Source organism: Sturnira hondurensis, unplaced genomic scaffold (assembly GCF_014824575.4).
Source record: "Sturnira hondurensis isolate 20B ecotype Veracruz unplaced genomic scaffold, ASM1482457v3 Scaffold0006413, whole genome shotgun sequence".
NCBI lineage: Eukaryota > Metazoa > Chordata > Mammalia > Chiroptera > Phyllostomidae > Sturnira > Sturnira hondurensis.
The window spans coordinates 19,656,792-19,667,834 of NW_028079044.1; the positions used below are offsets into that span (position 1 = coordinate 19,656,792).

At 43.1% G+C, this 11,043-nt stretch overlaps 1 protein-coding gene across 1 annotated transcript; it reads left to right on the top strand.

Moving 5' to 3' along the window:
• Positions 1 to 5,664: 5,664 nt before the first annotated feature.
• TIMCC (TIM double twin CX3C motif chaperone) lies at positions 5,665 to 10,152 on the top strand. Its single transcript, XM_037048144.1, has 3 exons — positions 5,665 to 5,832; positions 6,762 to 6,902; positions 9,348 to 10,152. The coding sequence occupies exons 1-3, from the start codon at positions 5,746 to 5,748 to the stop codon at positions 9,534 to 9,536; spliced, it is 417 nt and encodes a 138-aa protein (XP_036904039.1). The 5' UTR covers positions 5,665 to 5,745; the 3' UTR covers positions 9,537 to 10,152.
• The last annotated feature ends 891 nt before the right edge of the window (positions 10,153 to 11,043 follow it).

Consider the following 11,043-nt stretch of genomic DNA (forward strand, 5'->3'; position numbering starts at 1 on the left):
ACAGATGTGGAAAAAGCATTTGATAAGGTACAGCACCCATTTATGATTAAAATACTCAGCAAAGTGGGAATAGAGGGAACATTCCTTAATATAAAGGGCATATATGAGAGACCTATAGCCAACATCATACTCAATGGGCAAAAACTAAAAGCTTTCCCACTAAGATCAGGAATAAGACAAGGCTGTCCACTTTCACCATTCTACTCAACACAGTATTGGAAGTCCTAGCCACAGCAATCAGACAAGAAAAAAACTAAAAGGCATCCATATTGGAAAGGAGGAAGCAAAACTGTCATTGTTTGCAAATGACATGATAGTGTGCACAGAAAATCCTATAGGCTCCACCAAAAAGCTGTTCGACCTAATAAATGAATTTGGCGAAACAGAGGAATACAAAGTCAATATTCAGTAATCAAAGGCATTTTTGTACACCAACAATGAAATATCAGAAACAGAAATCAGGGAAAATTCCCATTTGATATAGCAACAAGAAAAATAAAATACCTAGGAATAAACCTAACCAAGGAAGTAAAAGAACTGTACTCAGAAAACTACACAACACTGAAGAAAGAAATTAAGGAAGACGCAAGCAAATAGAAGCATACACGGTGTTCATGGATTGGAAGAATTAACATCATCAAAATGTTCACACTACCCAAAGCATTTTATAGATTCAATGCAATACCTATTGAAGTACCAGTGGGCCCTGGCTGGTGTAGCTCAGTTGACTGAGTATGGTCCTGTGAACCAAAGAATCGCGGTTTGATTCCCAGTCAGGACACATACCTGGGTTGCAGGCCAGTTCCCAGCAGGGGACCCACGAGAGGCAACCATACATTGATATTTTCCCCCCTCTCTCCTTCACTTCCCTTCTAAAGATAAATAAATAAAAATTAAAAAAATAAAGTACCAATGGCATATTTCACAGACATAGAACAAACATTTCAGAAACTTATATGGAACCATAAACAATCCCAAATTGCTGCTGCAATTTTGAAAAGGAAGAACAAAGTAGGAGCAGTCACAATACTTGATACCAAACTGTATTACAAGGCCACTGTAATCAAAACATCCTGGTACTGGCATAAGAACAGACACATAGATCAATGGAACAGAATAGAGAATGGAGCAGACATAGTCTTTATTACGCACATTACAGGGAACACCAATGGCAGCAGATCAATGAAGTGGGACCACACCTCCCTGAGTCCAAGACTTGTTTTAAGGGATCCCAGACAAAGGGGGCACGAGTGTTGCTCATGACTCCAAACTACATTACCTCAGTGTAATGTAGTGTGTACCTGCAGAGAGAAAAAGTCAAGAAGCAGTCACAGGACAAGAAGCCGCTTCCAAAAGGAGATAAGAAGGGAATTACAATCCTTTTCCTAAACAGTACACATTCCCTGTGGCCAGGGCCCCTCTGGCCAGCCTTCTGTTATGGGGGTTGGAAGATCCATGTCCAGCACAACCCCACATTCAGCCTACCAGAGTTCCCAACACTCTGCACACATAGGTACAGTACTATTTGAGAAGTGAAAAGGCAAGGCACCGAGTAGGAGAAAATACTTGTAACAACTATAACTGACACAGAGCTCATCACAAGGCTATAAGATATATTCTAAAAACCAATTTTAAAAAAGACCACTAATAGGGAGATTTGCAAAAGGTTTAAACAGTGTCAATTATAGTAGCCCAAATAATAATAATTATTATTATAAAGGTGGTCTTATCTAGGGTAATAATAGTAGGCTGGAGAGAATAATAATAGTAGGCTTACGTACGTACTTCATAGGATTATATTGTGGGAATTAAATGAGATAATCCATATAAATAGAGTCAAGAGATAGTTACATAATAGTAGGATATTTATAAAGTATTTGCCTTATTTCATATTTAATGATATAAATATAAATATAATAATCAACCAAAGCTTCAAATGTATTTTTTATTCATTGATTTGAGAGAGAGAAAAGAACAAACAAGATCTCAGACCCTGAAACCTCATTTCCTATTGCCAAAGCACCAGAATACGAGTATGCAAACAGGTATCTGAACTTCCTAAAATGACATTAAAATTTGATTCTACCATAATTCCCATTTGGTTTCTAAAGTCAACTGCAGCTGGAAACATTTACCATTAATACTAAAGAATCATTCATTGCATATACACAAATTAGCAAGGCTGCATTACTCAAGGAAGTTTAAATTCATTTTAACTGGGCTCCTACAAGTAGGACTTGTTGAAGAGATTCAGTCTGACATTAGAAATCAGGGAGGAAATGAAGAGATTCCGATTGTGCTAAAAAGAAGAAAGAACTCTCAGTGGAACATGGAGACATAAATAAAAACATTAAGTAAGTCATAATAGAGATTTCTACTTCTAAAGTCTGGCGTCAGCTTACTCAGGTTGGAAATCTAACCACACCAATTCATGCTTCCAAATGTGCAATGTTTGGCAGGTGGCTTCGCCTCCCTAGGCTTCAGTTTTCTTCCTGAGGGGGAGAAATGTGGATAATAAAGTACTTACTTACCTCATAGGATTATTGTAAGGATTCAATGAGACAATCCATGTAAAGCTCTTAAAACAGTGCCTGGCACAGTGTAATTACAGCGGGTGTTACCCTGATTCCAGTGGCTGCTGGAGCCACCTCTGGTCTGGCTTGAAGCAGAAAGGATATCTCAAATCCTGCACAGTGGTATCCAGGGAATTTTACCAGGACTTGGGCTAGAGAGAGGCTGGTGCTTGAAGAAAGCAGCTTTCTTTTTCTTTTTTAATTTTTATTTTCTTCAATTACAGTTGACATTCAATATTTTGTATCAGTTTCCGGTGTACTGCATAGTGGTTAAACAAAGTGTTCCCCTGATATTTCGAGTACCCACCTGGCACCATACCTAGTTATTACAATAATATTGAGTACTTTCCCATGCTGTACTTTCTGTTTCCTGTATCTATGAGTGTGTTTCTGTTTTGTTTGTTCATTTATATTGTTCATTAGATTCCACAGGTAAGTAAAATCATATACTATTTGTCTTTCTCTGACCTACTTATTTCACTCAGCATAGTACCGTCTAGGTCCATCCAGAAAGCAGCTAGCTTCAAAGGACTATATGTTGAGTCAAACCTCCCCCTGCCCTCACACCAGAGTTCTCCTTCCACCTAGTGCCCAATGGCAGCAAACACCTGATTTCCAATGTCAGGGCCCCTGTCCTTGTGTCCCCCAACTCCTTTTCTACTCCAGGATCCAAGGCAGCAGAATCACTTGACTTCCCCAGAGCTTCAAGCTTTTTCACACTCTGTTTTATTCATAGCAGTGCCCTGCGCTTGGCATGGCATTCTCTTCACCTCTTGTGTGCTAGGCAAACACCTACTCATCTCCTCTAAGAAAGCTTTCTTGAGGCACCTAAACTTCTCACCTTACTTGCCCTGGACCACCTTCTACAGCACATCTCTTCCAACATTGCCTATGTCTGCCCCCTTCAAGTTCACTGATGCTCCCCTGTGGACCCTTACTGACACGGACACCAGCCCACAGTGTCTGCGGCATTATGGATGAGACATGAGACAAAGTCACACGGACTACCAAGCCCTGTGGAGGAAAAGGGACAGCACAGCTACTCCCTCAAGAGGGGAGCAACTCGGAGCGGCCTTGCAACTCTCTCTAGGGGAGAGCTCGCCTACCCTTGCCTTGACAGGTTTTTATTGGGTTTCAATTTGTACAGGAATACAGGTAAAGTTCATTAATCATTGTCAGGCAGTTAGGATCAAACAATAGATAGCATGCAAAGAACTGTGAGAGCTTATTTTGAGTCAGAGTCTGTTAGCTAAAGGTCTACAAAACTTTGGGAAATACACTCATTTCCTGCTCAGACCCTTATCAGAAAATTGAGAACATTCTTAGCAACGCAAGTTTCACAGGATTGTATATATTCCTTCTTAGGCCTGATCACCCAGAGAGCCTGCTCTTTCCAGCACAGGGCTGTGCCACCTTCTGTCATTGTTTCAGGCTTAAGTTAGGCAGTGGAAGTAAAGCAGCCAAGAGATTAGGAAACTTCTCACAGATAGAATGAGAATGACTCAGGCTTTGCCAAAGCCAAGGGGCAAGGGTCCATCACCCCCTTTCTCCATAGCTCCCCAAGTCCTTTCCTGGGGCCTCCACGTGATCATACCTGTCTTAGGTTGTTCCCCCCTTGGGGAATCTTACCTGTCATTGGCTAACTGATCAAGCACTGGAGGCCAGTTATGGATGAAGAAGCAGAAGCGGGGCTCCTGCCAGGGAGATAAGCTTTGTCTCCTTAGTGGCTTATGGTCCAAAGGTCACTCACTCAGCCTTAGCCATTGGAGGGTTACAGCTTCTGAAACCAGGCAGGGCAGTTCCCAATACCTTACCACTACCTAGTTCATGTCTCACAACAACCCAATGTGTGTTTTTTTTTCAATTTATTGATTTTTTTAAAGAGAGAGAGAAACATCAATTTTGTTGTTCCACATATTTATGCATTATTTGGCTACTTCTTGTATGTGCCCTGACCAGGGATCAAATGTGCAACCTTGGTGTATGGGACCATGCTCTAACCAACTGAGCTACCCGGCCAAGGCCCAGTACACATTTAATATGTGAATGCGCTGGACAGTAAGTTGAGGGTGGAAGGTAAGGTATTCCAGACAGAACTGATCCAGGAGCTCAGAAACGGCACTCTGTTGGGGGCACATGAATGCTCTACGGTCGACTGAATATCTGTAGTTTCTGCATTGCCTTTGATGCTAATAATATTTTATTAGAAGTAAGTACATAAACATACATCTACCAACAAGCCAACAATTCAACTATGGAAATTACTGTTGGGTAAATTTATGTCTACAAAAGATTTGCTCAAGAATGTTCACAGTCACCATTTTATCCATAATAGCTAATTACTGGAAAGGACCCAGAAATCAACAGGGGGATGTAAAAACAAATTGTGCTGTGTCCATTTAAGGGACTAGCATTTGACAACAAACAACCATCAACAACAGGGCTGGATCTCAATAGCTTAGGCTGGGTGATGCAGTCAGACCCAAAAAGGGTAGATACTGAATTGCATATACGGGTGAACAAAAGATTTACACTTGTAAATATGTGAAACACACAGTTTATTCTTGTATTATTATTATTTATTGTTGTATTATTTTCCATACAAACAAATGTAAACCTACTTTTGCCCACCCTGTGTATAAACTTCTAGAAAGAGAAAATGTAACCTTAGTAACAGAAAGCAGAAAACCTGGGGTAAGGCATAGGCGGAGATAGGACAGAGAGACTGGGAAAGAGCAGGTTTGCTAAAATTCATCAGGCTGTACACCTGAATTTTTTCTATAAGTTAATTATTTGTATTAAAAATACGTGTTAAGAGTTAGAAAGAAGAGAAGGCAGGGAGGAAAGAAGGGAGGGGAAGAAGAGAAGCAGTCCTACTGCGCGCGAGGTAGCTGTGCAGAGATCATGTGAAGAATCCCTCCCCTGGTGCTAAGGTGGGTTACTCACGGAGCCCACCAGAGGGCGGGGAGGGGACTCCGGTGGGGCGGAGGGAACGAGCGGAAGGCGGGACAGCAACACTCAGCGTGCAGTTGCTCCTCTCCGACGCCAGGCGGCAGCCGTGTGGGGAAGGGAAGAACTGGCTGCGGTGACCCGGGAAGTTGCGGCGAGGGGGCGGGCCCGGGCGCAGAGTCCATGTGGGCTCCGTTTCGGCGTGGTGCACCGCGAGGTCGCCATGGCGGACTTGCAGCAGCTTCGGGTACAGGAGGCGGTGGACTCTATGGTGAAGACTCTGGAGAAAGAGAATATCCGGAAGATGCAGGTAGCCGGGTGGGAGCCGATTCTGCGGGAACCCGGCGTACCCACATTCTCGGTCGCATGCCACGATTCCCAACTCCTTCCTTCAGCAGCCGCGAGATGTCCTACGCAGCCGCCCCCTCCCCGCAGAACCTAGCCGGGGCGTCCCTGGGGTAGCCGCGGCACCCTCGGAAACAGTCCTTGCCCTCAGACAGAAACTCTGGAACTTTGGCTGAGCGGATGAAATCTGTGCGTCCTCGAAATTCTCAAGGCCGTTATCACCCAGACCATCACTGGGGTGAGGGGGTCTCCGGGCCAGGGTTAGAGAGCCCCTAGTGTGAGGCTTTGGTCTCCCCCCACCTTCCCCTTTTGCCCGGCCCTTTTGCAGGTGGGCAGCCCGAGGCTGAAAGAGCACGGCCAAGCTGAAGGACCGGAAAGGCGAAAGTGCTCTGCCTCCTCAATGGCCAGGTCATTCGTGCCCAGTTCTTCGCGGTACAGAGCGTTGGTTTATATACAGTTCTGCTTCGATACCCTAAATGTTTTGTGTCTTTTAGTCTTGTCTCCCCAAGAGGATTGTGGATTCCTCTTGTAGTGCTCCTTGTCATTGAGGGGCTACCCCCTTGTGGGATATATAGATTACTAGATGGCTGACTGGTGAACCCTGTGGTATAGGCATCTGGTTTTAAGATTTTGGCTTCATCCGACCCACCACCACCTTCCCTGTGCACATAGCCCTGTAAGCAACAATTGCAACAGAGCTAGAAGCGAGAAAGTCATGAAACACTCTGCCAGGCACTGAGGATAATTTTCCCATTCGTACGTAGTCTTAAGGTCCTGATGTCTAGTCTAAGGAGCAGTGCAGATTTCTAGACGCTCCTCCCAACGCCTGTAGCTCTCCATGGTCAGCTCTCGCTGGAGCTGTCCCTACCTGACCTCCCTCTGCCCCGTCCCCAGGCCTTCATGTTCCGGTGCAGTGCTAGCTGTTGTGAGGACAGCAAGTCGTCCATGCAGCAGGTACACCAGTGCATCGAGCGCTGCCATGCGCCTCTGGCTCAAGCCCAGGCCCTGGTTACCAGGGAGTTGGAGACGTTCCAGGTGAGGAATATCCCAGACAGAGCACTCTGGTCCTTGATATTGCCCATTTGTACGTAACAAACATTTGTTACAAAGCTCTGGGCTTTAGTGTCTTGATTCTGTTAACATTGGTGCTGTGGTCAACCAGTCTTCAGAGTTTGAAATTTGGGGAAAGTCCTGGAGATTGAGTACTGCAAGTATTTCCAATAAAAACAATGAGTTACCAAGGAGGTTTATGACCAAGAGCCTTATGCTTTTTTTACTGTAGTTAACAGGTAGAAAGTATATATATATATACTATATAGCACAAAGCTTTCTAAAAACACATTCATTCTTACAATAGCAGAATCCCCAAGAAAGTGGAATAGATAGGTCTTAAAAAGGTACAGAGTAGAGCAAGATCCTTTCGTCCTTATATCCTTTCATCCACCTCCTGTAACTTTTGTGAACTTACCCACCAGCACTGCTCCTACCTGCTATGGCCAGAGGGCAGCCCCCATGTCACTAAAGAGCTGTCATTTATATGAAGTATTATTATTGTTGACTCCCTGATGCCTGCCTCACTAGCCCTTCTGAGGTCACCAAGAACCCCCATCTCTACCCCCATCCCTGTCTGGAGCAGAGTAGCCACAACTTCATTTTACTCTCTTCCTGTGAGTAACTTTTCTGGAACTTGGGAGGAAGCAGGGCCTACTTCTAAAGCAGTTTTTCATAGCCTGGGATTCTGTTCACATGGAAAAATTGTACCTAATGTAATACATTTTTACATCCTGCTACACAAAATTCTTTAAAACTATTGACAGGATTGACTTCTCCAAAATCATGGAACTCCCAAAGGTTTCTTTGTGTTTATTTTGACACCTGAGTTTATAAATAGGGACTTTGACATTTTTTGTGTGTTTGTTTTTGTTTTTGTTTTTGTTTTTATATTTTATTTACTAATCCTTAGAGGGGAAGAGAAGGAAAGAAATATCAATGTATGGTTGCCTCTCGTGAGCCCCCTGCTGAGAACTGGCCTGCAACCCAGGCATGTGCCCTGGCTGGGAATTGAACCTCGATCGTGTGGTTCGCAGGCCTGCACTCAATCCACTAAGCTCTACCAGTCAGGGCGGGACTTTGAAGTTTTGATTCTTGAATTGCTATAAAACTTTTCTCCTTCCATTCACTTTGCAGTCCTCTCCAGTCAGACTTACTCTTTTACCATGCCAGAACTGCTCTTGCCATTCCCCTCCATAGGACTAAATTCAGTGGTCATTTCTCACTCCTCATCTTACTCAACCTGTTCACATTATTCACAGAGTGGATCACTCTCCCCCTCCTTGAAACACTGTATTCAGTTGGCTACCAGGACACCCCACTTTCCTGGTTTTCCACCTCCCTAGCTATCCTTTTATGGCTTCCTTTGCTGGCTTTTCCCTTTCCAACCTCTGAACATTGGAGTGCCCAGGACTCTCCTTGAAACTCTTCTCTTTTCTATAGTTCTCTAGTCTCAGTTATCATTATCATCTATACGTGACAACTCCTACATTCATAGCTCTAGACCAACTTCACTCCTGACCTCCAAATTCGTATATTCAACTGTTTCCTCAACATCTCCACTTAATTATTCTGTTGGTCTCTCTTCCGTTACTGGAATATAAGTTCTATGAGGGGAGAACTTTTTTTGTTTCACTCATTGCTATATCCCCCATTAGAAGAGTACCTAGCACATAACCCCGACCCGTGTGGTTCAGTTGAATGGGCAGTTTGAATACCACAAAGTGAAAGGTCACAGGTTCAAATCCCAATCAGGGCACATGCCTGTATTGCAGGTCCAGTCCCTGGCCACACCAACTACAAGAGGCAACCAACCAATGTTTAACTTACTGGTATTTCTCTCACTCTCTTTCTCCTTCCCCTTGTCTCTAAAAATAAATAAATAAAATCTTTAAAAGAAGCCGAAGAAGAGTACCTGGCACATAGTAGATAGTCAAGTAATTAAGTTGAGTGTTTTTCTATAGCTAGGACAGACATTAAATAATAAGATGTTTGTAAGTCTTTCTGTAATTGAGTAACTGGCCTTTAGTTACTCCCCACTTCCTGGAAGGGGCTTGTGTACAATTCTGTCATTCACCTGCTTTCCAGTAATGGTTTGTCTGGGCCCTCCTAGTGCCACCCTCTGTTTCAATCAGGATAATCCTGGTTAACTTTACTAGTGTCTCTTTAATTCATCAAGATAATACATGTCAAGCCAAAACACAGCAGATCCTCAAATAACATCATTTTGTTACAACATTGACAAGATAACATAGGAAATTTTTTATATCGATTAACTTATGGTAAATTTGGTTTCATAATACATCATTTTGCCAAAGTTCTATGACAACAGTAAGTGAAACTTAATTGTATGTAGCACAGAACCTGGTACATGATAGGTACTTGGTAAATGAAGGCCAGCTTCTCAACCTTCTCTTCCTCTTGCCACAGGACCGCCTGGCCCGATGCACCATGCATTGCAACGACAAAGCCAAAGATTCATTAGATGCAGGGAATAAAGAGCTTCAGGTGAAGCGGCAGCTGGAGAGTTGTGTGACAAAGTGTGTGGATGACCACATGAACCTCATTCCATCCATGACTAAGAAGATGAAGGAGTCTCTCTCATCCATTCAGACATAGAAGCCTTTGCCATTGGCCATTGTGACTGAGGGCAGGAATCTATTTCAAATGAAGAATGAGAATTTTGGTCTTTTAAGCAAAGTTTGTGAATGAAGAAACTAAGGATGGCAGCAAGGTTAAGGCATGAGTCACTTGCCTCTGGACACTGGTTCTTCTATATTTTAATCCTAGAAAGTGCAATGGAAAAAAAACTGGTGCTAAAATTTGGGTCAGAGAGTTTTTGAGAGCCTAAATTTTATGTGGCAAATGCTTACTCTGGCAGCAGGTATTTCCCTCAGACCAAGACAGAGCCCTCTGAGGTACCAATAAGCTGACAGGCTCCTCTCACCTGCCAGTGATCTGGTGGAATGTGAAGAGAGGTGTTTCTCTTTGTTGCCGACCTCCTGTTTACCATAAGCATCACCACACCATTTTGGATAAGCCGTAAAACAAAATCCATGAGGTCACTAATTTAGAAGGGGCAAAACGGTTTCTGGGGATTTGTTTTCCTTGGTTTTGTTGTATATACAAGGGTATGAAGGGTATGAAGAGGTAGTTTGGATAAGATCTTTCAAAGCTTCCTTTGGATAGCTGTTTCTGTCTATCAAGATGTAGATTTGCACTTCTTACATTCTCACACATGACATCTTTCATCTTGGAGATCCTCCAGAAACGTAAGAGGCAATGTCATGCTGAGTGTGGGAGGCAGACCTTCCTTCTCACCTGCAGCAGTGATGGGCCCTAAGCCTGTCGGCAGCAGAGTGACAGGACAGTCGCAGTGGTACTCTACCTTGAAGGGACAGGAGTTTTTGATTGTGCTACGTACCAATATCCAGGAATGAGTGATGAGAGAGGAACTGTTGACTGCTTAATTAAGAGAATTGTGAAGTACTGGGTTTGGAAAAAACCTGGTTTTCAGGAATGAAACCTAAACCCAGTATAACTTCCTTAGTACCCTGAAATAACAGCCTACTGAGACAATCCTTTGGCAACAGGAAGGTCAAGGTAGAAAAAGTAAGCAACTCAGGTGAGCTGTGGCTCCTTTAGAACGAAGGAGGAGCTGCCCCTCCTCCCAACCCTTCCACTACCAAATACCACTTTTGCCTGGGGGCTTTGCAATGTGTAGTGTTCCAACCCCAGCTCTGGCACCTTACCATTTTGATAAGGACCTTGTTGTCTTTTTACCAACTTATTACTTGAAATAGTAATATAGAAGTTCTGTTTCCTGTTTCAGGACTATGGTACATTTTCCTAGTTGTCTGGACATAAAAAATAAAGTTTAATTTTCTTCCACTATTGTGTTTCTTATATTTGGGCAGTGACTATATAGCTTTCTAAGGATTCTTTTTGTAATGTGTGAAATCAGTTTCTTAAGAGATCCAAAAAGAATGAAAGTTAGTTATACAAGATGGTTTGAATGCAGGACTTGTTCATTGTAAATGGGGAATATTTCGATGGCAAACTGGGGCACAATTACTTGATTCCATTAATGTAAAAGATGGAAACTGTATATGTCCAAAATAATAAA